At 40.8% G+C, this 26,249-nt stretch overlaps 1 protein-coding gene across 5 annotated transcripts in view; it reads right to left on the bottom strand.

The window, feature by feature from the left end:
• phactr4a (phosphatase and actin regulator 4a) overlaps positions 1-26,249 on the bottom strand; it is a 65,335-nt gene that overhangs the window by 25,117 nt on the left and 13,969 nt on the right. For 2 of the 5 annotated variants that reach the window (XM_034704954.1, XM_034704952.1), the window contains exons 2-3: positions 24,615-24,731; positions 13,481-13,523 (exon numbers count right to left, since the gene is read on the bottom strand). In XM_034704954.1, the coding sequence (XP_034560845.1) occupies positions 13,481-13,493 (13 nt within the window). In that variant the 5' untranslated portion in view covers positions 13,494-13,523; positions 24,615-24,731. Of the gene's footprint in view, positions 1-10,628; positions 10,867-12,993; positions 13,132-13,480; positions 13,524-24,614; positions 24,732-26,249 lie in introns of those variants that run through there. The other 3 variants (XM_034704951.1, XM_034704950.1, XM_034704953.1) reach the window with 3 other exon arrangements.

The following is a 26,249-nucleotide window of genomic DNA, read 5'->3' on the forward strand; positions in this document are numbered from 1 at the left end:
CCTGGTAGGGCTGGGCGATAATTCAATGACAGTACTTATCGCAATATATTTTTTCTCAATATAAATATAACAAATGTTTGAATTCAATATATTTAAACCTGCAATTACACCCCCAACCACTGAAAAGGGAGAAAGGGAGTAATGTAAAGCTGGGCGATATTGAAAATGATATTATAACGATAAAATATTTCATATCAGTCGATATCTATATTTTATTTAGATTTAAAGGCAGATTTTTGCTCCTTAGTTTGTATCTGGATTTAGTTTCTGATGAGCTTCTTGAATCCATCATTTCTGACGGTGCTAACAGGAAGCAGGTCTTTAATGGAAGATGAGATTTTTGTGAAGTTTTAGTTTGTAGATTCTTATTTTTCTCAGGTTGTGGTTATATGTATAATTTTATTTAAATCTACAACAAAGATATATCAATTTGTATTCTGTGTATAAGTTTATAGAGTATTGTTTTGAGTAGTGCTCTCCCCTTTAACATTACTAAGGGTTACAGGCAGAGTGGTGTTGTTTCCCACAGTGCAGTGAATGCATCATGGTTGTTCTGTGTTCAGTTTTTCTACGGTCACGGTGGACATTAAACGTGTTAGAAATGCACAGCAGAAGATGTCTCTGTGCTCTTCCTTTACCCACATCCTGAAAGTATATTTAATGAAGTGTATGAAGTTAATAGTTAAAGCAGAGTCAACTCAGTGTCAGACTAATGACTCTGCTTTGAGCGGCTAGGTTTTCAGTTTTCTTCAGTGTTTCTGTCGCTTGTCTCAGCTGTGTTTACATTCTGCTCTGAACATCTTTAAGCCCCGCCTACCTCTCACCCTGCGACATGATTTGCTGTTCAATACCGTCTTCTTCTTCTGTCTAATGTTGGGTGGCGACTAGCGTTTAAATCTAAATGAAATAATGATTTGATATTTATCGTGACAATTATCGATATTGACTGATATGAAATATTTTATTGTGATAACATAATTTTCAATTTTCACTGGAACAGCATTACACCTCCATCCTCAGTCTGTTATATTATCACTATGACAGCTTTTATAAATGTATGAAAACTGGAGATAGGAAAGTCCCTCCTCTGTGGCAGCAGCCTCATCAGGTATGCACGTCCACACACGGGGCGGGGCCCGGGCTCTAAGCTGCTGCTTCAATTATCTGTCATAATAAAATTGACCAAAGCTCAAAATAAGGTTGGCCCAAATTCCAGTCCTGCTTAGCTGCCTCAGCTGTCACCATGGAGTCAGACAGGGATATATGGGCAGAGATTTCTGCTTGTATTTACATGGACGTGAGAATTGATGTGGCAGTTATGGTATAACATCTGCATTTCTCAGGTTCACTGTCAATAACAAAAGTGTAAACAATTTGTTAAAAACCAGAGTAATGTTATTTTAACAATCTTAATACTTACTTTTAACTGTTATATTGATTTAAATACTGCTTTATTTTATTACTTTTAACTGTTTATCTTATTTTTATTTATTCATTCATTCATTTGTTTATTTTAATTTATCTACTCTGTTTTATTGATATTTTAAGCATTCATTTTATTTTCAACTCTTATCCTTACCCTTTTAAAATGTATTTATTTTAACTATTTATATTCTTAATATCAATTTGATGCTTTAACCTATTTTAATTACACATATTTTATTGTTGTCAGAGTGCATGAGTCTCTATTTTAAAATCCATTTTTGTTTTTTAATATGTCTTGCCATTATTTTATTTCTGTTTCTTTCTTGTTTCCAATCACTGTAAAGCACTTTGGGTTGCCTTTGATTTGTATGAAAGGTGCTCTATCAAAAGATTGATTGAATGTGAATGAAAAGAAGACAGACAGAAGCCGTGACTCAAAGCTGGTCTTGAGCTGCTGAAAATCCTCCAACAGGAACAACTGGGCGTGAAACCACCGGGGCAATTCTTGGGTGATGAGTCGTGCAGCAGCGGTTGCACAACAGAGCATGAAGCTGTGCAGAAGGTTTGTGGTGTAAGAACAGAGGAGGAGGATGGGGGGAGGAGGAGGAGGAGGAGGAGGAGGAGGGAGGGGGGCTGACCTATCCACAGGTTCACGTACAGGAAGACAGGTGAGCTCATTTTCACATCACATGACATAGTTGTAACAAAAGACTCTATCTGTCACCAGGTGTGTCGTATACTTCAATAATCAGCATTGGCCTACATGTGCACAATGAGAGGATGATAACACAGCATGGGCTCAGCTTCAGTTCTCTTTGTTAATAATAGAACATAGAGTAAGGTCTAGACCTGCTCTGTTTAGAAAGAGTCTATAAAGATTGATTGATTGATTGATTGATTGATTGATTGATTGATTGATTGATTGATTGATTGATTGATTGATTGTGATAACAAAATAAAGGCAGTGTGATGCTACGTGACTTAACACTGCAAACTTCTCCAGTTTTGCACAGCCCTTCTTTCTGAATTGTTTCGTTTCTCTCTTTCACCACCAGTTCAGCATCAGCTTTCCCGTCACGCTCCTGTTTTTGGATAGTCCTGATGAGCACACTCACACACACACAGTCAGAGCAGCCGATGGGCAGAACCAAACAGACTCCAAACAATCACAGTGGAAGTTGGAACAATTACAAACACACGTGCACATTTATTCAAATTACAAACTGCATCCTTTTGTGTGGTTGTTAAATCCATCATCCTCACATCCTGATTGCAATTAGATTAATCATGCAGCACTAGTCGTCTCTGCAGAATGTATGTTCTCAGTAACACACTGTTCTTACATTACTGACTGCACAAGTGGTGAAATGCAAAGCAGTAATTAAAGTACCAGTAAATACACGCTCAACCTCTTCTTCAGAATTCAAACAATATAATCACAGTCTTAAATATCAGCTGTCTACAATACACACAACCTAATTACAGCAGTCATCATAGAACACTAATGTTACATTGCTGCACTCATCACATCGAGCGTCAGATGTGGTTAAAATGATCACAGACGAGGAGAAAGCGACACAAACAGAGGGGCCGTGAGACGCTACACGTGAGGAACGACGCAGATCAAAGTGAAAAGATTGAATTAGATTTCAATACGAGGAGCGCCATAACGGAGTGATTCAAGCACCGCAACGCCTGACAGGAGGAGGAGGTCCTAAGTGAGACTGACTGATAGTGTGCTGCAGGTTTGTCATGCACGTAACACTGACAGATGAAGAAGTAGATTGTAGCGTTTTACAGCCCTTGTGAAACTCTGCTTTGAGAATGAGTTCTTCAAGGCCAGAGTTAAATGTAGCTCGTATCAACAACTCAGGACTTAGAGCAGAATCCACCAAATCCCTGACTGGAGTTTCATCAATCACTACAATAAGAGCTGACAGTGTTGATCTTCAGTCCGGGGTTCTGTGCTTGGTTTACTCAAGCTGCAGGTATCAAGCTTCCAGGCAACCCCAATCACACCCTTATTTGGAACCGATTGGGGGTTGGGTTTGGTTTCTTCTCGGTTGAGTCAAAACTGTACTCACTGAGCTCGTCCTCCCAAAGTGACGTGATGAGTTTCTGATTTTGTTATTGCCGGATTTGATCAAGACACAGAGGGAACAAATCCAAACTGATCTGAAGCTTTTCCTGGAGACTTTAAAACGACTCAAACAACCTACATGTCTCATTGGCCAAAAAGTTCAGTACATGGGGCGCCGTTGGCCTAGCTGTCTAAGCGTGCGCCCCATGTACAGAGGCCATAGTCCTCGTCTAAGAGGTCGCAGGTTGAATTCATGCCTTGACCATTCACTGCATGTCTTACCCCACTCTCTGTTCCCCACATTTCCTGTCTCTCTTCAGCTGTCCTGTCCATTAAAGGTAAAAATACCCACAAAATATACCTTTAAAAAGTGAAGTTTAAATAAATAAATGAGTAAAAGAGTAGATACATAAATAAATAAATAGATAAGTACTTAATTAAATAAGTTAATACATAAATAATTAAATGTATAAGTACTTAAGTAAATAAGTTAATACATAAATAATTAAATAAACAAGTACTTAAGTAAATAATTACATAAGAACATATTTTAAAAAATTAAATAAATACATAAGTAAATAAATAAATGAATACATAAGTAAATAAATAAATACATAAGTAAATAAATAAATAAATACATAAGTAAATAAATAAATAAATAAATACATAAGTAAATACGTTTTGAAAAATAGATAATTAAATCAATAAATGATTACGAGTAAATAAATAAATAAATAAATAAATAAATAAGCAAATAATAATTAAATTGGTAATTACATAAAAAATAAAAAAATACATAAGTACATATGTTAATAAGCTAATAAATTAATAAATAAATAAATAATTAATTAAATAAATAAATAAATAAATAGAATACAGACATACAAAGTCACAGACTTGAGAGAGGAGGAGAGTTTAATCTGTGTTGTAGAGCAGGGGTTCCCAATCTTTCAGCCCGCGACCCCCAAAATATAGGTGCCAAAGACTCGCGACCCCCTCTGTACCTCAGTGATTAAATGTAGCTTTATACTTCATTTAGCTGGTCTGCAGAAAATTGCAGTGTTCATTGCTGTGCTGTTATGAATGTATGGCTACTACTAATGCTCTTGTTATAGTTAACTAACCCCGACTCTAACCCTAACCTAAGGAAGTCATCGAGCAACAAAGAAAGGCAGAAAACTAACGAAAAAGGTGGATTTATAATTACTATTTTTTATTACATATATTTACAGTAATTGACAAAATATGACATTTTAGATTACTTAAAAAACCATAATAAGCTTGCGACCCCTCCATTAGTATCTCCGGACCCCTACTTTGGGAACCCCTGCTGTAGAGGAGCAAGATGCAACGGCGTGTATTGAAGGTGTTTTTATTCTCTGCACGATGGATTTATTGAGATTATATGCTTGATGAATGTTTACGCAAGTCTCAATCTGATTTCTTTATTTAGCATCCATGCAAATCTTGAAGATTGAATCTCTAGTTGGACTGATTTTAATCAGGCTGCACATGTACACAGAGCAGATGAGAGTTTTTTCATAACGTCTGATTCGAACTGCAGAAAGTCCCTTTCCCTGTCTTGCTGGGAAAAGCTCTGAGCCGGTTTCTTGCAGAATTTCCAATTATAACAAAATGCCTCAGATTTTAAAAGTGAATGTAATGCTTCTATTGACATCAAAGCAAGAAATTGGGGAAATACTAATGCATGATTCATTATCTGCATTGCCAGGTCTGCCTGCTTTGAGACAGACAGACTTATACCTTCATGTTGATTCTGCACAGTGCAGCGTGGATGAGAAATGTAACTACACAGGCAGTAAAAGCTCAACACTGTGGACCAAACTGCCAACTATCATTCAAGAGTGTTACTACACAGCTACAGAGACGAATCAGCTCACACGCATAAATTCTCACAAAGGCTTAGCGCCCTTGAGTTGGCTCCAGCACGGTCTCTGTTTAGATTTAACGCTGCAGTATAAACAAGGACGGGGCAGCAGCTTTGCATTCAGATTACGATTTAGTCCCAAAGCTTGTGGCCTTTGAGGGGGCACAAATATCAACGGGAGTTTCAAAGATATGCTAATAATTATCTCTGAATTATGATGCAAAGTGTGACGTGTTACTGGTTTAAAGTGTGCTTGGACAGTGTATGTTTTCAGAATGAGCTTGGCATTTCTGTGTTGTAGTTTTGTTACCTACCGAACGTGTGAAAGTCATGTGCCGTGGATGCCCCTGCAGCAGAGCGTGACTCAGTGGACATTTTATTTAGTTTGTTAGCTACAATTTAGAGGATAAATCCGATCCCAAGAGTGAATCTGAGATTACATCGTGCTACAATGTTTTGAGTCCCTCAGGATGAGCAGTCTTCAGCCTTGACCTCCTTTTTAATTGGTCCTTTGTGTCTTTGCACTCAGTTACATTTATCTCTGCTGGGGGCAGATTAAAAAAACACTTCACACTGGCAGCAGGTCACAGTCGTTTGTCATTATGCCAAAAAGCTGCATTTTACACATTCTTTACTCTTTGTATATCTCTGTTAAGTACTAATGATGTTTGATCACTGACCGCTGTAGATGAAGTTCGTCTGTTTGGCATACATGCATAATCTGGACTTTTTAAAATTTTTGCTCTAATTTGGTTCTCAACCAAAGATATTTGCAAAAAAGTCTCAGAGTGGCCCAGTTATGTGGCTTAGATAGGCTGTGATGGCTGCTAACTTTTCTTTAATGGCAAATCAGCTCAATAAAAGTGTGTCCACTTAGTGTGCTTGTGAAAAATGTTCTGGTTTTATTTAAAACGTTTCTAACACATTACAGAAGAATCACTGCAGATAGAACCCTTTTTGTTTTAATATAAGTGCAGCTACTACATCACTCTCTTCAAAGCCACCAGACAAAAAATTGCCATGTAATAGTTCCATGTTCAGTGCTTCCTTAATTGGTTGTTTTGTCTGTTTTGTCGAGCAACTTGGTGATTTAAAGCAGGGGTTCCCAAACTTTTCATCCTGAGACCCCTAACTAACACGAGCAACACCAGAGACAAACTGATCACACGTCATGTCAAATCAATCCGCGGAAAACAGTTCAGACACATTTAGCTCCTGCTTGTTGACACCATAGACCGTAATGTGAGGTAAAACCGTTAGCTTCTGTTAGCATCAAAACAATGTGGCTAAAATGTTAGCTTCGGTTAGCATGCTAAATCAGCAGGCTCTGAAACTTTATCATCTTCCTCTGTAAAGTGTTTAGTGTAGGGGAGAACAGGGTTGGTTGTCACACGGGTTGGTTGGCACACTCGTTATATCTCGCCACCAGAGGGCGCTGTCTCTCAAATTGGGGTATGGACATTACCAGAATTAGGATCAGAGCTCACCTACGTAGTCTTCTCTGGAGTAAGACAGCTGAACTTGAGGTGAGAGGACCTTTTGTGTTTTTCATGTCAAATTGTAAATATTCAGCTCCTCAGTATTTTTCTTCTAGGCTTTTAAACGATGGGTTTATAACAAAACAAGTGTTACCCTTACAAAGTGTGAGGGGAAAGCTATAGCTTAGATTTTTAATAGCTAGCTAAATAGTTGTTAGATGGTTGTTAGCCTTGATGCTAGAAAAAAAATCCAGTTGGGGTTGGTCGTCACATTCTCTTTGGGGTTGGTTGTCACATTCTCTTTGGGGTTGGTTGTCACATTCTCTTTGGGGTTGGTTGTCACATGTAACAACCAACCCCTGTGTTGGCAAAATCATGCATGGTGAAATGAGTTGGAGCCATCTCTGTAACTCAGACAGTGACTGCATGTAGCCTAGTTGAGTAGGCCATTATTGTTAGGCCTATTTGTTTGGTTCTTAATGTTGTTATATAGGCTGGCCTAAAGATGTGTTTCCTGTTCATGTTCCTTGATCATGTTATGTTAAAATGCATTAAGTTATGTAGGCCTATCACTTGTCAGTGCAATTAAACTTTCAAATTTAGTTCTGCCTTCTTTATAAGATTTTTCCCATTGAAATACCATTGTGACAACCAACCCTGTGATGGGGTTGGTTGTCACAATTTGTCAGAGCTTCTTTGATAAATAATTGCCTTTTTGTTACAATGAGTTGGAAAATGAGAGGGATACACATTTAAAGCCAACACATTAAGCTTCAATTTAATGTAGGAATGACTATTGAAAGATGTTTTGATGATGAGCAATCATCAAAACAGTAAAAAGTGTGACAACCAACCCCGTTCTCCCCTACTTTGTATGAAGTAAATCAGGCTGTTGAATCTACACTACCTGTCAAAAGTTTGGACACACCTTCTCATTCAATGGTTTTTATTTATTTTAATTATTTTCAACATTGTAGATTAATACTGAAGAAATCAAAACTATGAAATAATCTGGTTTTGCCATAATCTGGATTACAACAGTCGTCAAATAGGGCTATCCATTGTGTTCTAACCCTACCTCTGAACACAACTGATGGTCTCAAACACATTAAGAAGGCAAGTCATTCTACAAATGAACTCTTGACAAGGCTCATGTTAATTAGAAACCATTCCAGGAGACCACTTCATGAAGCAGACTGAGAGAATAGAGAGTGTGCAAAGCTGTCATGAAGGAAAAAGGGGGCTACTTTACAGAATCTAAAATATAAAACATATTCTGCTTTGTTTAACACTTTGTTGTTCATTCAATAATTCCATATATGTTCTTTCATAGTTTTGATGTCTTCAGTATTAATCTACAGTGTTTACAATAATTAAAATAAATACAAACCCTTGAATGAGAAGGTGTGTCCAAACTTTTCACTGGTAGCGTATGTGTGAAATCTCGTGCTAAAATGCAGGCACCAGAGGTCGGTGAACTCGCAGCTATTTCTGACACAGCACAGACTCCACTGGGTGGGTTGGTAGTAAACTGGGAGAGCACATATATGTGGTAAAGCTTCTACTGAGGCGAAGCTTGATGTGGTGCCATGAGACGATGACGATCTGAGACAGCTGCTTTTCACAGAAGAACCAGAGAGTAAAAGGGACGGACCGCCGACAGCAGTTCCACACACGCTGAATGACCCGGGCCGGGAGTATGCATTTATAAACCTCCACTCAGCCGGGAAGCTTATTCAAACAAAACCTGAGACTGTAGTAAAAACATGCGCTTCTGTAAATGTTCAGCCAGTCCAATGCAAAACATGAAACCTGCACTTGCTGTCCACCACTCATGTAACACCCTGCAGTCATTTGGTCAAGCTGTCCATATGACTCATGCCAATCACATGACACTTCATGTTGACGCCAGTTCACAGAGTGGCACTCCTGAGGCAAAATGTCTCTTGTTTCTACAGACGTGTGCTTAAAAGTGTTAGAAATCCTCGAGTGAGTTCCATATACAGAAACAGTCTCTCTCCCTCACAGGACAGTGATTAACTCTAAAGGCGTGTTTCAACAGGAGGGACTTTACCCCTGAACTAGGAACTTTACCCCTGAACTACGTGCGTTTTGACCAGTGGACCCAGGGTCTAAATTTAGTTCAGGGGTAGATAATCTCCCCCTTAAAAAGGCCCTGCTTGGGGGGTAGTACTTTTCAAGGGTCCCAGGACTTTCAGAGGGCAGGACCTGCAATGCTGAGCGTGTCTGATTGGTAGATTAACCGCAGTGTTTTCATTCCTCCCTCCGTCCACAATAACATCACACACATCTGTGATTCACTTGATTTCTCTTTCTTTCATTAGTTTTTATTTGTTCTATCTTTTTTGTATGTGTGTGTACTTTTCAAAAGAAGAAGCTGTGATTCTCTTGATTTAGCAGCTTGTAACAGTAGTCTTCTCTCAGCCCACCGTGAATGCGTCTCTCCCGGTGTTATGGTTTTAAAAGTGATCCTGTAAACTGGAGACCTTCAGCTGAACATGTCAGTGTTTGTGGAGTTTACACAGCTGTTGAAACACAGAGGGAGTTCCTGGGAATGCAAACTGGTTATGTTTTTATACAGATTTCAAAATATCCTCATCAGATATTTAATGATCATCTAAAGATGTTTATGAGGGATGCATCCGGCTGAGAGTCTCAAGTTAACAGGGTCGCTGTTTGAACCAAAACACCAGTCGATCTCTGCCACAGCTTTTTGAGTTCAAAAGGATTTTAAAGCCGTGTTGAAACGTCTTTGCTACTCTATGGTGTCATCTGTGATGAATGGCATTCGTCTTCGATTTACTGCCCCTACTTGTCTGGTGGTGTAGTGCATTTACTTTTTTTTTTCTCCATACGTCACTGGCCTGATTTGCACAATCTACCCGGGCCTTCAGCCCGCGGTCGAAATGCAGACAACAATGAGGGCACAGGAACCTTTTATTTCAGAGTAAAGTAGTTCTGGGGGCTAAAAGACCCGGAACTCTTGGTTGAAATGCACCTTAAGTTGATACAGAGGATGTTTTGAGCTTAATGTGGATAAATAAAAGAGCCAGACATGTAGCTCTCTGGTTATAATACGGATGCTCTTCAAAGTGGCAGTATTTCCAAATTACACATCCATCATGTTTATGTCATAGCAGGCAGCCCTTCATTAGGCCGTGACCTGCAGCTCAGCGTCAACAAATGAAAGGCTGTGAAGTTCTGCAGAAAAGAGGTGACAGACAGTGGGTGGCCTGTATTACATGGAGGCTGAATTCCAAAAGCTGCAGGCCGTGTTATTAAACGGAACCATAGGTGTGTAAAGAGACAGGACCCTTCTTTTGACAACAAAAACTGGTTCTGAAAGTTTGAAGAATTAGCTTAACCAAAGAGACGAGGGGACTGGATGCCAAAGCGGTGATTACTACACTTGAGCCTGACAAACAACGCTGAATACTAACACTACGGGATATCCTGTGTCAGTCAGAGCACAACCCTGGATGTTTTCAAACTTCCACAGAGATGTGAGCGCTGCATGCAGACAGAGAGAAGTTTGTGTATTTCACAATCTCCACATTCCATCTGCACACATTCTTGTACACCTGTCTGAGCCTGCCGCCCTCCAGTTTCTCTGCACTTCTCCAACACCTGGTCTCAGTAACTATACCTCCTCGGGTTGACTTAAGACACAAATGCACTTTATAAATCAAATGTTCACAGCCACCATTTAGTGCTGAACCTTTGGACTCCAACTCACCCGTGATGTTTTGGCCCGGTTGCTGGGCCACTGTCTCACTGCTAGCACTGTGTCCCATGCTACAGCTCCTGTCCCTGCTGGCCTGCCGGGCCCTGCCTCTCCTGAGGCCCGCGGCAGGAAAGGAAAACCTACAGCCACCTCGCTCCTCTGGAACCAGACATCAGAGCTCTGGTAACTTAAGACAGTCTGGACTGCTCGCTAGTGTCGCTCAGTCTCTCTTTCCTCTGTAGTCCTGCCCTCCCCCCTTCCCTTCAGCCTGGGTGATATGGTCTCTCCCTCCCTTCCTCCCTCCTTCTTGTGCTTTAAAACACAAACACACTCACTCGCTAAGTTCTTAGGTCCCTCCCTTCTTGCAGCTCTGACTTCATATGTGAGGTACACCAATAAGGTAATCCTGCAGTCTTAAATGCCTTTCATTCCTGAGAGCAGATTTTTCAGGGGCAAAGTTCACGGCAGGCGGGCTTTGAGGTTTGGCCAAGCCAGCCATCAGTCCTTGATGGATGCGGTGGGGCCCCCCTGCTAGCAACATTTCACACACTGACAAAACACTACTCCCTGAAGGACGAGGGGCAGGCGAGGGGCGGGCTCTGCGGGGATGAAGTAACTGGAGAAGTGGAAGGTGAGTCGAGCCAAGGTGGAGCTCAAAGCCAGAGGAGAGGAAGTGACACAGCAGAGGTTTCCAATGACTCTCCAATGATTGTCCTTTTAAACTCCTAAATGCATGTGCCAACAATTAACAGTTACTTGACATACTAACTCATCTGTTATACAGCTAGACCAGAGTTCATATTAAGATAAGATAAGATAAGATAGTCCTTTACTCGTCCCACAACGGGGAAATTCAAGTGTCACAGTAGCAAGTAGACAGGGCAGAAATATATATATAAAGCAAACAAGAGGCTGTAAAGTAACAATTATTAAAAAGTTATTAGCAATTAAAATTAAAGAGGTAAAAAATAAACATCTGCACAACTACTGCAGGTAGAGACCAAGCTAACACTGCGCCCCTCAGATAATAATAACAATAATAATCTTGTTAACAAAATCAGTGTGTGAGAGAGAGAAGACCTCCTTCAAGCATGTTAGAGATAAAAATGAAATCTTTTGATCTACCATTAATGAGGTGAAATTTGTTTTGTAGGCTGTGATATAAAGCTGTATGACAGTTTAAAGTTCACTGAATGGAATCCAATGTTTTTAAATTTCACTGGAGAAAAGAGAAGACGAAGGTTTAGTTTCCTTACCTTACAGTTTCTTAAAGATAAAAGGTGGGTCGGCTTTGCCTTGCTTGGAAAACTATTGAAGATTAGCATAAATGTACAAATGTATAAATGTGTTTTAAAGAACAGCTGACTTTTTCCTGAAGACATGCAACCACAAGACAAAAAAATATATTGGCAAAGCTAGAAATGCTACCCAAACCTGCAGTGATGCCCTTCTTTGTCCTGTCATGTGCTGTGGAGGGCCTTGCTTCTTCCTCCTGTGGACAGTCTTGAACTAAACAGCCCTCAAAGACTTAAAATAAGTTCTTGGACTCTGAGGGAGCGCAGACTTTTAAACTGCTGAGTAATCCTGGTTTCAAGCACTTCACCTCCCTCATGATGCCCCCGTCTGTAAACAGTGTATATAACCTCACAGTGGCTCCCCCTGGAGTCCAATTAAAGCTTCAGATCAGGACCTCCACCGCTCTGACACAGGAATGTGAGGAATGCAGAGACCACAATCAATGTTTGGGTACGACGTAACCGGGACAACATTCCTGGAAGTCGCTGGAAACAACAAACAGGGACCTCAGCCTATCACACGCCTTATCTTGTGACTCATCAAGGCTCCACGGTCCTGCTCAGTGTTTCCACAGAGCAGCAGCAGATGGAGACAAACACTTTTTAGGATTCTTGACGTAAGAACATGAAACCTGGCTCAACTACAAAAGCTTGATGACTCAGAGGAATACCAACCAAACATCATCATCATCATGATGAACAAACACAAACACTAAAAATAACTGAACAAGAGCCAACATGCCGGAGGATACTCATGGATCAGAAAGAAGTAAAGTGAAGTGTTTACTTGCTCCACATTAAAGTCCAGTTTATTTTTACAGCTTGGCCGTGAATCTGGTCAGGGATAAGTAGATCAGGCTCCCTTAATCCGTACCAAACATCCCATAGGTGCTTAGAAAGTGATCATGGGGCCATGCTCGGATCTGTTTTGGCATTTAATTGAACCAAATTTAAAAAACTCATCATTTCCTTTCAGTGCAATCTCAACAGGATGTAGCGATTGCTTCAGCGACAGATATTGGAGAATTAAAAAGGAACTGAAAATTCACAAAATCTACAACAAACAGAAATCCGGTACTCACAGACACATTCAGACTGAACCGCCATTGAGGTATTTTCCAATTGCACGCCAACTGTTGAGGCTAGAAACAAAGATCCTCCGGGCCTGCTGAGTGTGAACTGTACACGTTTCAGTCTGTGAACAGGTTCAGTGTTGAAATAGACACGAGGCCATGAGCAGCAGTGAGATAAACCGGCTCAGATAACAAACAGGTGTGTCTTGAGGGCGAAGGCCAATCAGATGGCTGCAGTGTCACCAGCACAATGAGTCACAGGGCCCGCCTCCTCACGACAGCTCCATGGCCAACCTGGACTTTGTTGATGCAACTCTCTGTCACCGTGATGCATGATACTGTCGCTGAGATTACATCAGTAATACTACATTAAGTATGACCGTTGAAACCGATGACTTCCTCTCACATGCTGTATTTGCTGATTGGTTTTACAGCACAGTGGACGAATAGAGGGATACAAACTAAAAACAATCATAGAACAGGAAGATTCTCTTACCATGATTTTCCATCACAGTGTTGAACTCAGCAGGTAGCAGCTCCTGAAACAAAAGAACAGATTGGATGGTTAGGTAATGTTTCAGATGAAAATAAATGTTAATTTGAGATGCTGGTGTCTGATTAGAAAGTTTCTTAAAATCACGTAAACACGACTGATTCTTTAAATGATTACTCTCTCATTTTCAATGGATTAGAACAAGAGTGCCAAAAATATAACAGTTCAAAAAAGACTGAAGATGATATGTGGAATTTCTTAAATTTAAATAAGATTTTTTTATAAGCTTCTGTTTGTGTATTTCATTTGTTTTTCATATACAAAAAATATATACTGTGTTTCCCCTAGGTTTACAGCCTTGGGGGGGGGGGGGGGGGGGGTGCAGACAGACAGACTTTGTCACAACAATCTATCTTTCTATCTATCTATCTATCTATCTATCTATCTATCTATCTATCTATCTATCTATCTATCTATCTATCTATCTATCTATCTATCTATCTTTAAATAATTCATGTAGTCGATCAGATATTGGTATCAGAGTTTTACCAAGTATTTTACCAAGTATTTTAATTGTCGAAATTTCACTCTTTTAACACTTTTGCTTTTGTAATATCTCATGTTAAATAATCTAGCCTGCAAAAAAGTTAAAAAAAAAAATTCTTCATGTGTCCACTATATCTGATTCTCTTGATTCAAATAAAAATGCCATGAACACAAAATACAGGTCTGCATTGCACTTTTACGACGGTCCCTGAATGCACCTGCAGTGACAGTCAGCTCACGGCACTCTTTGATGCCAAGGAATTGATCAAAACTTACTAAATGTGTCTGATGTATCACCAAACTGGATTAAATCAAGCTCTAGATGCAGAGCTTTTTATGGTAAGAGCGGCAAAAACAGCAAACGTCAAATATTAAACAGACGTCCCCCGGTTGTGTCTTTATCACTAACGCACACAGAGGGGTAAAAATCCTCAATGAAGAGGAGACTGAGTTTACACTGTACACCTGCTGCAGGTAGAGACCAAGCTAACACTGCACCACACCAATAATAACTCAGCCTGTCACAGGAATGCATAGCTTTAATTTCTAAAGATTAGATGCACAGCGGGGAAAATATGAATTGTTAATGTCCGACGGTCCTTCTTAAGATTTCATCTGAGTTTGTATTATCAGTGATGCACTTTAGCTCATCATAGTCTCGTTTTCGTCTTGAAAGAACGAGTTTTTGATGAACATTTCTCGCATCATTAGTCTGTTTAATAAAAGAACAAGTTTAAGACCTGATCTATAAGAGAGGTAACCCTCAATTACTTCTGCTGTGATCTGGCGCTATATAGAAAATAAAATTTACTGAACTTCCAAGGGGGGCGGCCGCCGCTGTTTGGGGGGCGCCCTGCCCCCCTAGTATAATGGTAGGGGAAACACTGCTGTAAATAAATATTCATATTTATTTTGCACATACTGAGTCAAAGTTTTCCTCCTTTTGAAATTGTATCAATTTGTTTAATTATGTTGTTTACAGCCTTGTCTAGAAGACCAACCCAAAACCAGATAAATGAAATTTAAGTCCATGAAGACTTTTTTAACTTCTAACCTGCACTGCCAGAAAACCATCCAGAACTCTTTCACTGCTTTCAAATCCACAATCCACAGACACACACCACGCTTCATCACACACACATACACCCGCACGCACACACACTCACACACACACGCACAAACACTGATCAGAAGATCCGGAAATGTGTTAATTGTGCCTGTCTGCACTGTAGTTGTCTTTCTATGTTGTAGTGTTTTCGTTTTTTTGTCTTGTAAATAAAATAACAAAAAGAGGAAAAATAAATAATAATAATAATAATAATAATAATAATAATAATGATAATAAATCATTATCATCATCATCAAATAAAAAATCATTAAAATGTTAATAATGCAATACATGGGGAAAAACAATTACAACACTATATACAAACATTTTATTTATTTATTATCATCTATTTTATTACATTTTTGGGGCATTTTTCCGTTATGGATAGAAGAGCTGAAGAGAGAGGAAATGTGTAGAGCAGAGAGCTCAGAGCTCAATTATAAAAGTATTGAATCATAGGACTAAAGAAGCACCACATAAATGTTATATGTTTTCTTAAATATTTGTATTTACTCATGAATTCATATCCTGGTTTTTCCTTTTTTTCCTCTTTCAATGTCATAAATGTCCCAAATATAACTCCACAACTTCTATAACTTGTACCAAACCTCAGAAAAACTCCCCACCACTCCATCAAAACCCAGATCAGCTGATATTCAAGTTAAAATCACCACAGTTATTCTTGTGAGTGAGGATTTGAGAATGTGGTTATTACTCAGTGAGTCAGTGACGGACTCCCAGGGCCCCTGCGATAAACAGGCTGCTCTGTGCAGCTAATGAGGCTCCAGAATGAGGCTGAACAAAAGCTCTGTTGTGCTAGCTAAGACAAAACACTGAATTAACTAGTTCACAAAGTGAGTGAAACACCACTCTGAATACTGCTGCTGACAGTAAAAGAGAAACACACAGCGGGCAATATTAAAGACTGGAACAAATTACTACACCAACAATTTACTAAACGCCTCTTTTTATCTGTACGACTCATAAGAAGAGTCTGCAGTATTTAAAGATATACCTGAAGACTCTTTCCAAACAGCAGGTCTAGACCGTACTCTATGTTCTATTATTAACTAAGACCCAACATCAAGACTGGATAAGATCCAGTCCCATCTTACAGACAGGAGTCAGTCTGATCTCATCTTAATCCATCATGAGCAGAGCACTTTGCAGCATTTAGCAAGTTACAGTGGCAAGGACAAACTTCCTTTAACAGGCAGAAACCTCCAGCAGGACCAGACTCATTTTAGACACACATCTGTTGAGACTGGGTTGGAGAGAGGGATAGAGGGATAGAGGGATAGAGGGATAGAGGGATAGAGGGAGAGGGAGAGAGAGAGAGAGAGAGAGAGAGAGAGAGAGAGAGAGAGAGTTGATAGTGGTGAGACGGATAGTAGTAGTTATATCAGCTGGAGTCTGGCACGTCCACAGCAGCAGAGATCTAGAGGAACCTACGAGACAAGGGAGCTCAGGGACTCCAGAAACGTCTATGGTTAGTAACTTTAATGGGACAGGAAGAGTTAAAGTAAGTGACAGGCAGACAGAGGAGGGAGAGAGGATCCCAGTGTGTCACTTCCCCCGAAAGTCTAGGCCTATAGCAGCATAACTAAGAGCTGGTTCAAGCCTGATCCAGCTCTAACTATAAGCTTTATCAAAAAGGAAAGTTTGAAGCCTACTTTTAAAAGTAGAGAGGGTGTCTGCCTCCCGGACCCTGACTGGTAGATGATTCCAAAGGAGAGGGGCCTGATAACTGAAGGTTCTACTACCTATAATACTTTTATAGACTTCAGGTACGGAGGGATAGAAGGAAATAAAGAGAGAGAGAGAGATGATAGTGGTGAGATGGATAGTAGTAGTTGTAGCAGCTGGAGTCTGGCAGGTCCACAGCAGCAGGCCGTCTACGGCAGAGATCCAGAGGAACCTACGAGACAAGGGAGCTCAGGGACTCCAGAAAGGTCTATGGTTAGTAACTTTAATGGGACAGGAAGAGTTAAAGTAAGTGACAGGCAGGAAGAGGAGAGAGAGAGGATCCCAGTGTGTCAGCTCCCCCTGTAGTCTAAGCCTAAAGCAGCATAACTAAGAGCTGGTCCAAGCCTGATCCAGCTCTAACTATAAGCTTTATCAAAAAGGAAAGTTTGAAGCCTACTCTTAAAAGTAGAGAGGGTGTCTGCCTCCTGGATCCTGACTGGTAGATGATTCCAAAGGAGAGGTGCCTGATAACTGAAGGTTCTACCTCCCATACTACTTTCAGAGACTTAGTGGAGTGAGGATAGTGGTGTATGTTAAAGGGGACATATCACGCTTTTTTCATCAATATATATTGGTCTAAGAGGTCCCCAAAACATGTCTTTAAAGTTTATGCTCAAAAAAACACTTTGAAATCAGATTTTGGCATGCCTGAATAGTCCTCTTCTTCATTCCTCATCAGAACACTCTGTTTTCCCTCTGACCACGCCCCCTCCGGAAGTGGATGTGCCTCGGCTCTCCAGCACGTTGATCTAATGTTTACATGTTGGCTGAATATACACGGCTGCTCAGAGATCGCGTTACTTCAACCCTCTGAATCTGATCCTGACGGAGAGGCGCCTGTAGCAGGACCTTTCTGAAGGATTGGTCATAGATTTAGTGTTTCTTGTTGTTTTATTTATCAGTATGTAGATGTGTGTCTTGGTACACAGCTACGAACATGTAGCTATGTGGCTATGCTAACTAGCGCTAGCACTTATCCATGATAAATAAAAATCATCCACTAGATCTTCAAATCTGCAGACGTGGGGAGTAAAACCGACCTCTGCCAGAAAGGCAGCAGGACCTTTTATGAAGGATTGGTCACAGATTTAGTGTTTCTTGTTGTTTTATTTGTCAGTATGTCGACATGTGTCTTGGTATACAGCTACAGCTATGAACATATAGCTATGTGGCTATGCTAATTAGCGCTAGCACTTATCCATGACAAATAAAAATCATCCACTATATCTTCAAATCTGCAGACGTGGGGAGTAAAACCGACCTTTGTGTTTATTAAGACAGCCTACAACTAGCATGCCTCCCTCCTAAGCTCCTTGTTAGCACACATTTGTGCAGGTAATGAAAAACGGGGGAGGGATTCAGTATTATTTTATACTGTCTATGGGCTGAACAAGCTCCGAGCTCTGACTCCGTGACAGACCGGATATTGTTGTTACGTAACAAAAACACGGAAGTCTGAAACGGCTCGTTTCACACACATTTACAGAAAGGTGTAGAAATCAAAACAGGGGCAGAATGGATTTTTTTCATTCTCGGGGGGTTTGTAGACATGCCAGGGACACATATTTCAGGTAAAGAACCATTAAAAAGTCAATTTTGCATGATATGTCACCTTTAATAATCTTTCAAAGCAGTTACATTATGCCAATATTTAATTGGGATCATCTTGGCTTTAACACTTAATATCTGACACGTGGTGAGACGGATAGTAGTAGTTGAAGCAGCTGGAGTTTGGAACCTACAAGACAAGGGAGCTCAGGGACTCCAGAAAGATATTTTTCATATGCTGCTAATATGTTGTTCTAAGCTGTAGCAATGGCACCCACCACTAGCTGGGGTCCGTAGCTCTGTTGAATGTCTGCTGCCAAAATGCTACAATGCTTTACTTGTTGAATGTAGACCAGCACGGTTGACAGAGAGCATCTCCTAGTGCAGCAGGGTTTGATGGTGTTTACATCTAATGAACTGAGGTGAAGTTGTATGTAGGATGTGTTTGATTAAACTGACACATAACCACTTGAGCAGAGACATGAGGAACCAGCACAGACATGTGGACGTTAACCTGCAGGGAGGACTGAAGGCTGGTAGTGCTAGAGTTAGCCACATTTGGGGAAACCAATTTGACATTGTCTACCTGAAGACTGTGATTCTGTGTTTGTATTACATTTTTACAAGTGTAGGGAATTAGTGGCTTTGGACACTTCTAAGTGCATTTAAAGCTGCAAAGCAAGTATAAAATTGAGATTGTGTCTTCTGTGTCTCCCCTACGCAGCAGGGGCTGACGCGAACATGAGCACCACATACTTGTGCATTGATGTGTCCGTGAATTACGGTCTCTCTGATAGTCAGTCGCCTGTTTTTCCGGCCCCGCTACGATCTCTGTTTCCTTTTCCACAGAGATTCAGAGCGTGTTATGTTAATCTACAGCTGATACATGTTGCTGTTTATCATACAGACATGATTACATGAAGAATAGAGAGGAGGAGATGAAATACACGGCCGATGAGCGGGGATCCCAGAAGTGCTGTAAATGCTGGTAATACAGTCATGGCCAAAAGTTTTGAGAATGACACAACTATTCATTTTCACAAAGTCTGCTGTTTCAGTTTTTATAATGGTAATTTGCATATACTCCAGAATGTTATGAGGAGTGATCAGCTCAACTGCAATTAATTGCAAAGTCCCTCTTTGCCTTGAAAATGAACTTTATCACCAAAAACACATTTCCACTGCATTTCAGCCCTGCCACAAAAGGACCAGCTAACATCATTTCAATGACCCACAGGTGTCACACGCATTAACACAGGTGTGGGTGTTGATGAGGACAAGGCTGGCGATCAATCTGTCATGATTGAGTGACTGGACACTTTAAAAGGAAGATGGTGCATGACACCATTGTTCCTCATCTGTTAGCCATGGTTACCTGCAAGGAAACACGTGCAGCCATCATTGCATTGCACAAAAAGGGCCTAACAGGGAAGTTTATAGCAGCGAGTAAGATTGCACCTCAGTCAACCGTCTATCCAATTATCAAGAACTTCAAGGAGAGAGGTTCAATTGTTGCCAAACAGGCTCCAGGGCGCCCAAGAAAGTCCAGCAAGCGCCAGGACCGTCTCCTGAAGGTGTTACAGCTGCGGGATCGGGCCACCACCAGTGCAGAGCTTGCTCAGGAATGGCAGCAGGCAGGTGTGAGTGCATCTGCACGCACAGTGAGGCGAAGACTTTTGAAGGAAGGCCTGGTGTCAAGGAGGGCAGCAAAGAAGCCACTTCTCTCCAGTAAAAACATCAGGGACAGACTGATATTCTGCAGAAGGTACAGGGACTGGACTGCTGAGGACTGGGGTAAAGTCATTTTCTCTGATGAATCCCCTTTCCGATTGTTTGGGGCATCTGGAGGAAGGCTTGTTCGGAGAAGACGAGGTGAGCGCTACCATCAGTCCTGTCTCTTGCCAACAGTGAAGCATCCTGAGACCATTCATGTGTGGGGTTGCTTTTCGGTCAAGGGAGTGGGCTCTCTCACAATCTTGCCTAAAAACACAGCCATGAATAAAGAATGGTACCAGAACGTCCTCCCAGAGCAACTTCTCCCAACCATCCAAGGGCAGTTTGGTGATGAAGAATGCCTTTTCCAGCATAATGGAGCACCTTGCCATAAAGCAAAAGTCATAACAAAATGGCTCGGGGATCAAAACATTAAGATTTTGGGCCCTTGGCCAGGAAACTCCCCAGATCTTAATCCCATTGAGAACTTGTGGTCAATCCTCAAGAGGCGGGTGGACAATCAAAAACCCACAAATTCAGACAAACTCCAAGCATTGATTATGCAAGAATGGACTGCCATCAGTCAGGATTTGGTCCAGAAGTTGATTGACAGCATGCCAGGGAGAATTGCAGAGGTCTTGAAAAAGAAGGGTCAACACTGCAAATATTGACTTATTGCATGAATTCTGTGTAATTCTCAATAAAAGCTTTTGATACTTATGAAATGCTTCTAATTGTATTTCATTATACCATAGAAACATCTGACAAAAACACCTAAAAACCCTGAAGCAGCAGACTTTGTGAAAATGTAATATTTGTGTCATTCTCAAAACTTTTGGCCATGACTGTACAATGTCGCCAAGCAGACCAATCACTGGGCTTACGGTCCGCGTTGTTGGACACGTAGTTACATTTTGAAGGAGGTTCACGTCATAGGTACAGAAGCTACGAAGTCCTATGGCGTAGGCTATGCCGTCGATTCGTTGCAGAAGTATAAAGCAGGCTTAAGAGTTACATATTAACATTTAAATAGCTTATATCTGCCATATAGAGATCTTGAGACTGTAATCCATGCTTTGTTAACACATGACTGGATTACTGTAACTCACTGTATTTTGGCCTGGACCACTCACTCTTGCACCACCTGCAGCTGGTACAAAACGCAGCTGCCCATCTCGTCACTGGCAAACACAAGCGTGACCACATATCCCCTGTCCTAGCCTCGCTGCACTGGCTCCTGGTTGCTTTTAGAATAGATTAAAATTGTATTGTTTGTCTTTAAAGCTCTTATTAATGGTCTAGCCCCCCAGTACCTGACCGAGCTTCTCCATTACCATGTCCCTTCCAGAACACTTAGATCGTAGAGGCAGTTGTTATTGGTCACCCCCAAAACGAGGCTTAAAACCAAAGGTGACCGAGCCTTCGTGGCGGCTCCCCTCGGCTCTGGAACAAACTGCCCTGGCAGACTCGCCCTGCGGGATCAATTGAGGTTTTTAAATCATCTCTAAAGACTCTCCTCTTCTCCCTGGCTTTTAATCAAGGTTGAGTGGACATCTGACAAAATCTTGGTTAAATTTTAATTGATTTTATTCTATCGTATTTGATATATATTTGCACTGCGTTTATGTATCTTTGGCATTGTTTGGGTTATTTCTGTCATTTGTGCTGCTTTTGATCTGTACAGCACTTTGGCCAACTCTGGTTGTTTTGAACGTGCTCTATAAATAAAGTTTGAGTTGAGTTGAGTTAAAGATTTCAGTTTTTCAACCCTACAAAACACCTTACTGGAAACAGTTACTGATACAAGGTTACGGTTTCACTCCTGAGCTAGTTTAGCAGGACTTATGGAGAACGTAGTCCTGTTGTGAAGAAATGATCATCCTGTCCATCTCAGGCAGTATCACTGAAATGTCTCATAGATCTAGTGTTTGAGAGTACGCATGGTCCTGCATTCTGTGTAAATATTTTAGACGATTTGTGCCGTGCAAGAGGTCTAAGGATCTAAAACTACAGACCCAGGATCTGCCCATCATGACACTCTTTAAACTCAAAGCCTAGTAATAAAAAGTACTTTCCTATCAGAGAACAATTTAAATGCAAATTAGATTTAGAACATCAAATGAGGTCAGACAACACTCATCCTGCAGGAAAGGTAGAGGACTTCCTTTAACAACATCAGCTCTCAGTGCAGCAGAAAACTAAAGACTTAAACAAAGGTGTGTTTGTGCAGATCAGTGTGGAACCACAAACACACCTGATAGAAAACACACATTAACTCGAGACCGATCGATTCAACATATCAGTCCAATGAATAGCAAAACAAGCTCAGTCCGGGCGGTGTGTGTGTGTGTGTGTGTGTGAGTGCGTGTGTGTTTCAGGAAATTAGGATGAGACTGCTGTCAGTGTCAGTACGTCTCCCTCCTGCTGAAGCTTGAAGGGTGAAATATGTGACATTAAAAAGGAACATGGCAAACTCACAGTTAATTCACATGAGAGCTGTTACCAGTAGAGCAATGCCTCCTTTAGGGAACCAAGAAAGACCCGTCTATAGAAACAGGCCTGGTCTGCTCTATAGTTTTCATCATCATCACCCGGCTCCAAGCACCCCAACAGAAGCAGATGCATGACATCAACTTGCCTAATTCAATCCCCGGGTTTCCTCATCCTGACATGAGTGCATTCACAAACGAGGGACGGTGTTTTGCAGTGTGTGACCAATCACAGTCTGATAGGAGGACTGCCCACGTTTAACAAACAGAGAGCAAGCTGTAGATCAGGGGTTCCCAAAGTGTGGGTCAGGACCTCCTGGGGGGCCGTGAGATGTCTCCCAGAATGTGTTTTTTCTTCTAAGCTTTCTAAAAACAATTATTATTATTATTATTATTATTAACCTTGTTTTCTTATGTTTATCTTCCTTTTTGTTTCTACTGTTTATTATTATTATGTTTTTATTATTAGGCAAGGCAAGGCAACTTTGTTTGTATAGTGCCTTGGCGATACCAACAAAACATGTCAGCGCCTATCGAAGGCATGCTGTCATATAATATATTTATATATTTATGTATCATTTATACCTCCCTATTACCCAGCTCTCTTACTGATCCTCCTGGTTTTGTAAGAAGCTTGATTCTGATTGGTCAAAACCCCTTGACAACGGTTATTAACTTTCACTAACATGATCAACACCTGAGTCAAACTGATCACACGTCATGTCAAATCAATCCACAGAAAAGAGTTCAGACACATTTAGCTTCTGCTTGTTGACACCACAGACCGTAAGGTGAGGTAAAACCGTTAGTTCTGCTGGTCTCTGAACACTCTTGACCTCCCGTCTTACAAACCGCTGAGCTCTGGGATCAAGTAGGTCAGTAGGAAGTGCTTTTATATGTGTTGATCTCTTATCTGGATTTAAACCTGCTCCAGAGCAGGTGAGGTGTGGAGCATTAGTAACATTGGCAGTGTGCCAGAGTCATAATTCAACCAATGAGGAAAACACAGGTTTAACCCTGAAGTGCTCATCAAGTCAACCACACGAGTCTTAAAGGAGACCACTTCATGCTCTTTTCAACCACATATAAAGATGAGTAATGGTTATTTCTTTCATTTATTTATTTTAAGTAAAGCATCTTATTTTCTTTAAGTGGTTTAATATTTTAATATCTTAGAAATGTATTTTATTTTGGTGAGTTTAATTTCCTGTGTTGAGTTTTAACATCTTATTTTACCTCCAGTGTTTCCTCATTAAGATATCATGAGAGTGTTTCCTCAGCAACTTCTTTTTTATTTTTTATTTATTTATTTATTTATTCATTTATTATCTAGTTCAATTTTTAGGGACTTTTTATCTTGTTTTATTTATTAATTAATTAATTAGTTAATGTATTTATTTACTCATTTTAAGTATAGCACCTTATTTTCTTTTAATGGTTTAATTAAGACATTTTTAGATATATCTTTTTTTTCTATCTTAAGTTGTTTTTATGTACATTGTGTTACAATGTCATTTGATTGATAGATGATGAAGAGCAGGGAGGTATGGTAAACTACCTCAAGGTGTTTTTGGTCCTGTAGCTTTAAGACAGGGTATCTGACGCTCCAGGTGTAAAGATCAGGATTACGCGCTCTGATAGGCAGCTGACAAACAGACAAAGTATGCGCTCTACTTTCTACTTTGGTGAACTTCACTGTCACTGTTCAAAGATGGCCCTGCCCTAATTGGTCAACACCAGTGGGTGTGGCTACATCGTGACGCCGACAGGAGGAAGCTCTAAACGGCAGTATCAGACTGGACTTTGGAGGGTTAAAAGTCCTGTAACAGCAAACTGAAGAGGCCGGGCGTGTGTGACTGAGCAGACGGAGGATTGTGCACAGTGCAGTGTAGATAGAGAGACTGATCAGGTAGACCAGTTCTTCTGACAGGCTCTCTAAATTCAGCTTCATTTAGCTTTCAAGTGTACTCCTCTTCGGCCCACTTACCTCTAACGATGCTCATCGATCACTGATGAAATGTTCCCCCGTAATGCTGTCCTTGCAGTTTGTCTGTGAGTCCTGGTTCCAGCAGGACAGCTTGGCAGCAAAGCAATTAGGGGCCTCCTGTAAGATATAGAACAGACAGATATATTTAACAGGAGGTCATCTTCCTACTCTAAACAAAACCTGAAAATGTAACCTCAATTAAACAGATAAGCTTTTAGTGGCTGCCATTCTCTTTAGTTGCTCAGATCCCTTTTCAGGAGTCATCCTGGTAGACCACAATCCATGAGTTCAGTACCTCAGACACGTACCAAAGAAGTACCTCTGTCTCTAACTTTTAAATGAGCTGGTGTGCTCTCTGCAACACTCTGCCTGGTCAGCTTTGGTTCAGTCCGACTGGTTTGACAGGTCTTTGGTTGTAATGTACACACAGTGTGCTCAACAGCTGCAGGCCAGACTGCACCACTTCACAGGGTCCATTTAAAAGGCTTATGTCCACGTCTGTCACAAGTGTGTGTATGTTACTGCTCCTCATTGTCTCTTCTATATAATACATAACAACAATCATCTAGTGCAATCAAATGATCCGTGCACAAGTAAAATCAACAGTTAACTTGACACAAAAGCTGCACAACAAACTGTATCCTCAGTGTCACTGTGATATGGATCTGCATGTTGAACACTTTGCCTGAGCTGCAATGAAAGAGAAAACCTTTCAGGGAAACATGTGCATCCACTCTCTAACGCAGAGGAATGTGGCTGACAAAGATCCGGTGGTAAAAAGAGTGATTCTGCTAGTAGTAATGGGCTTTGTGCACGAGCGTGGCAGTGGGAAGTTAAACCGGTTTCCAGTTTACTTTCCGCATCAGTCATCCAAAAATGAAGAGATTGTTTATGGTCCATGATACATTCATGTTTCTGAGAGCTGAGAGTCTGTAATGAGCCCTGCTCTGTGCCACTTTCATCTGCTTCAAGTACATTTAACGGCAATTTAAGCTCACACAGCTTCCTGATATATAAGATATGAGATTACTCATCCCACAAAGGGGAAATTCAAGAGTCACGGTAACAGAGTAGACAGTGCAAAAGAAATATATAAAGCAAACAAGAGCCTATAAAGTAACAATTATTCAAAAGTTATTAGCAATAACAATTAAAAAGGTAAAAAATAAGCATATCTTACACACATATATATATTATTAGTTATAGAGTGTGAGCACTGCAGGAAGAAAAGACCTGCGGTATCTCTCTGTGAGACATCGCAGGTGAAGAAGTCTGTCACTGAATGAGCTACTTAGTGTTGTTATGGTCTCCTGGTGTGACGTGTTGTCCATCAGAGAAGATAGCTTTGCTATCATCCTCCTGTCAGCCACCACCTCCACAGGGTCCAGTGGGCAGCCCAGGACAGAGCTGGCCTTCTTCACCAGTCTGTTCAGCTTCTTCCTGTCAGCAGCAGAGATGCTACTTCCCCAGCAGACCACTCCAAAGAAGATGGCTGATGCCACCACAGAGTCAAAGAAGGACTTCAGAAGAGCCCCCTCCACACCAAAAGACCTGAGTCTCCTGAGCAGAAAGAGTCTGCTTTGTCTCTTCTTGTAGAGTGCATTTGAGTTGTCTGACCAGTCCAGTTTTTTGTTC

This window comes from Notolabrus celidotus, chromosome 16 (genome assembly GCF_009762535.1).
Source record: "Notolabrus celidotus isolate fNotCel1 chromosome 16, fNotCel1.pri, whole genome shotgun sequence".
In the NCBI taxonomy this organism is placed as follows: Eukaryota; Metazoa; Chordata; class Actinopteri; order Labriformes; family Labridae; genus Notolabrus; species Notolabrus celidotus.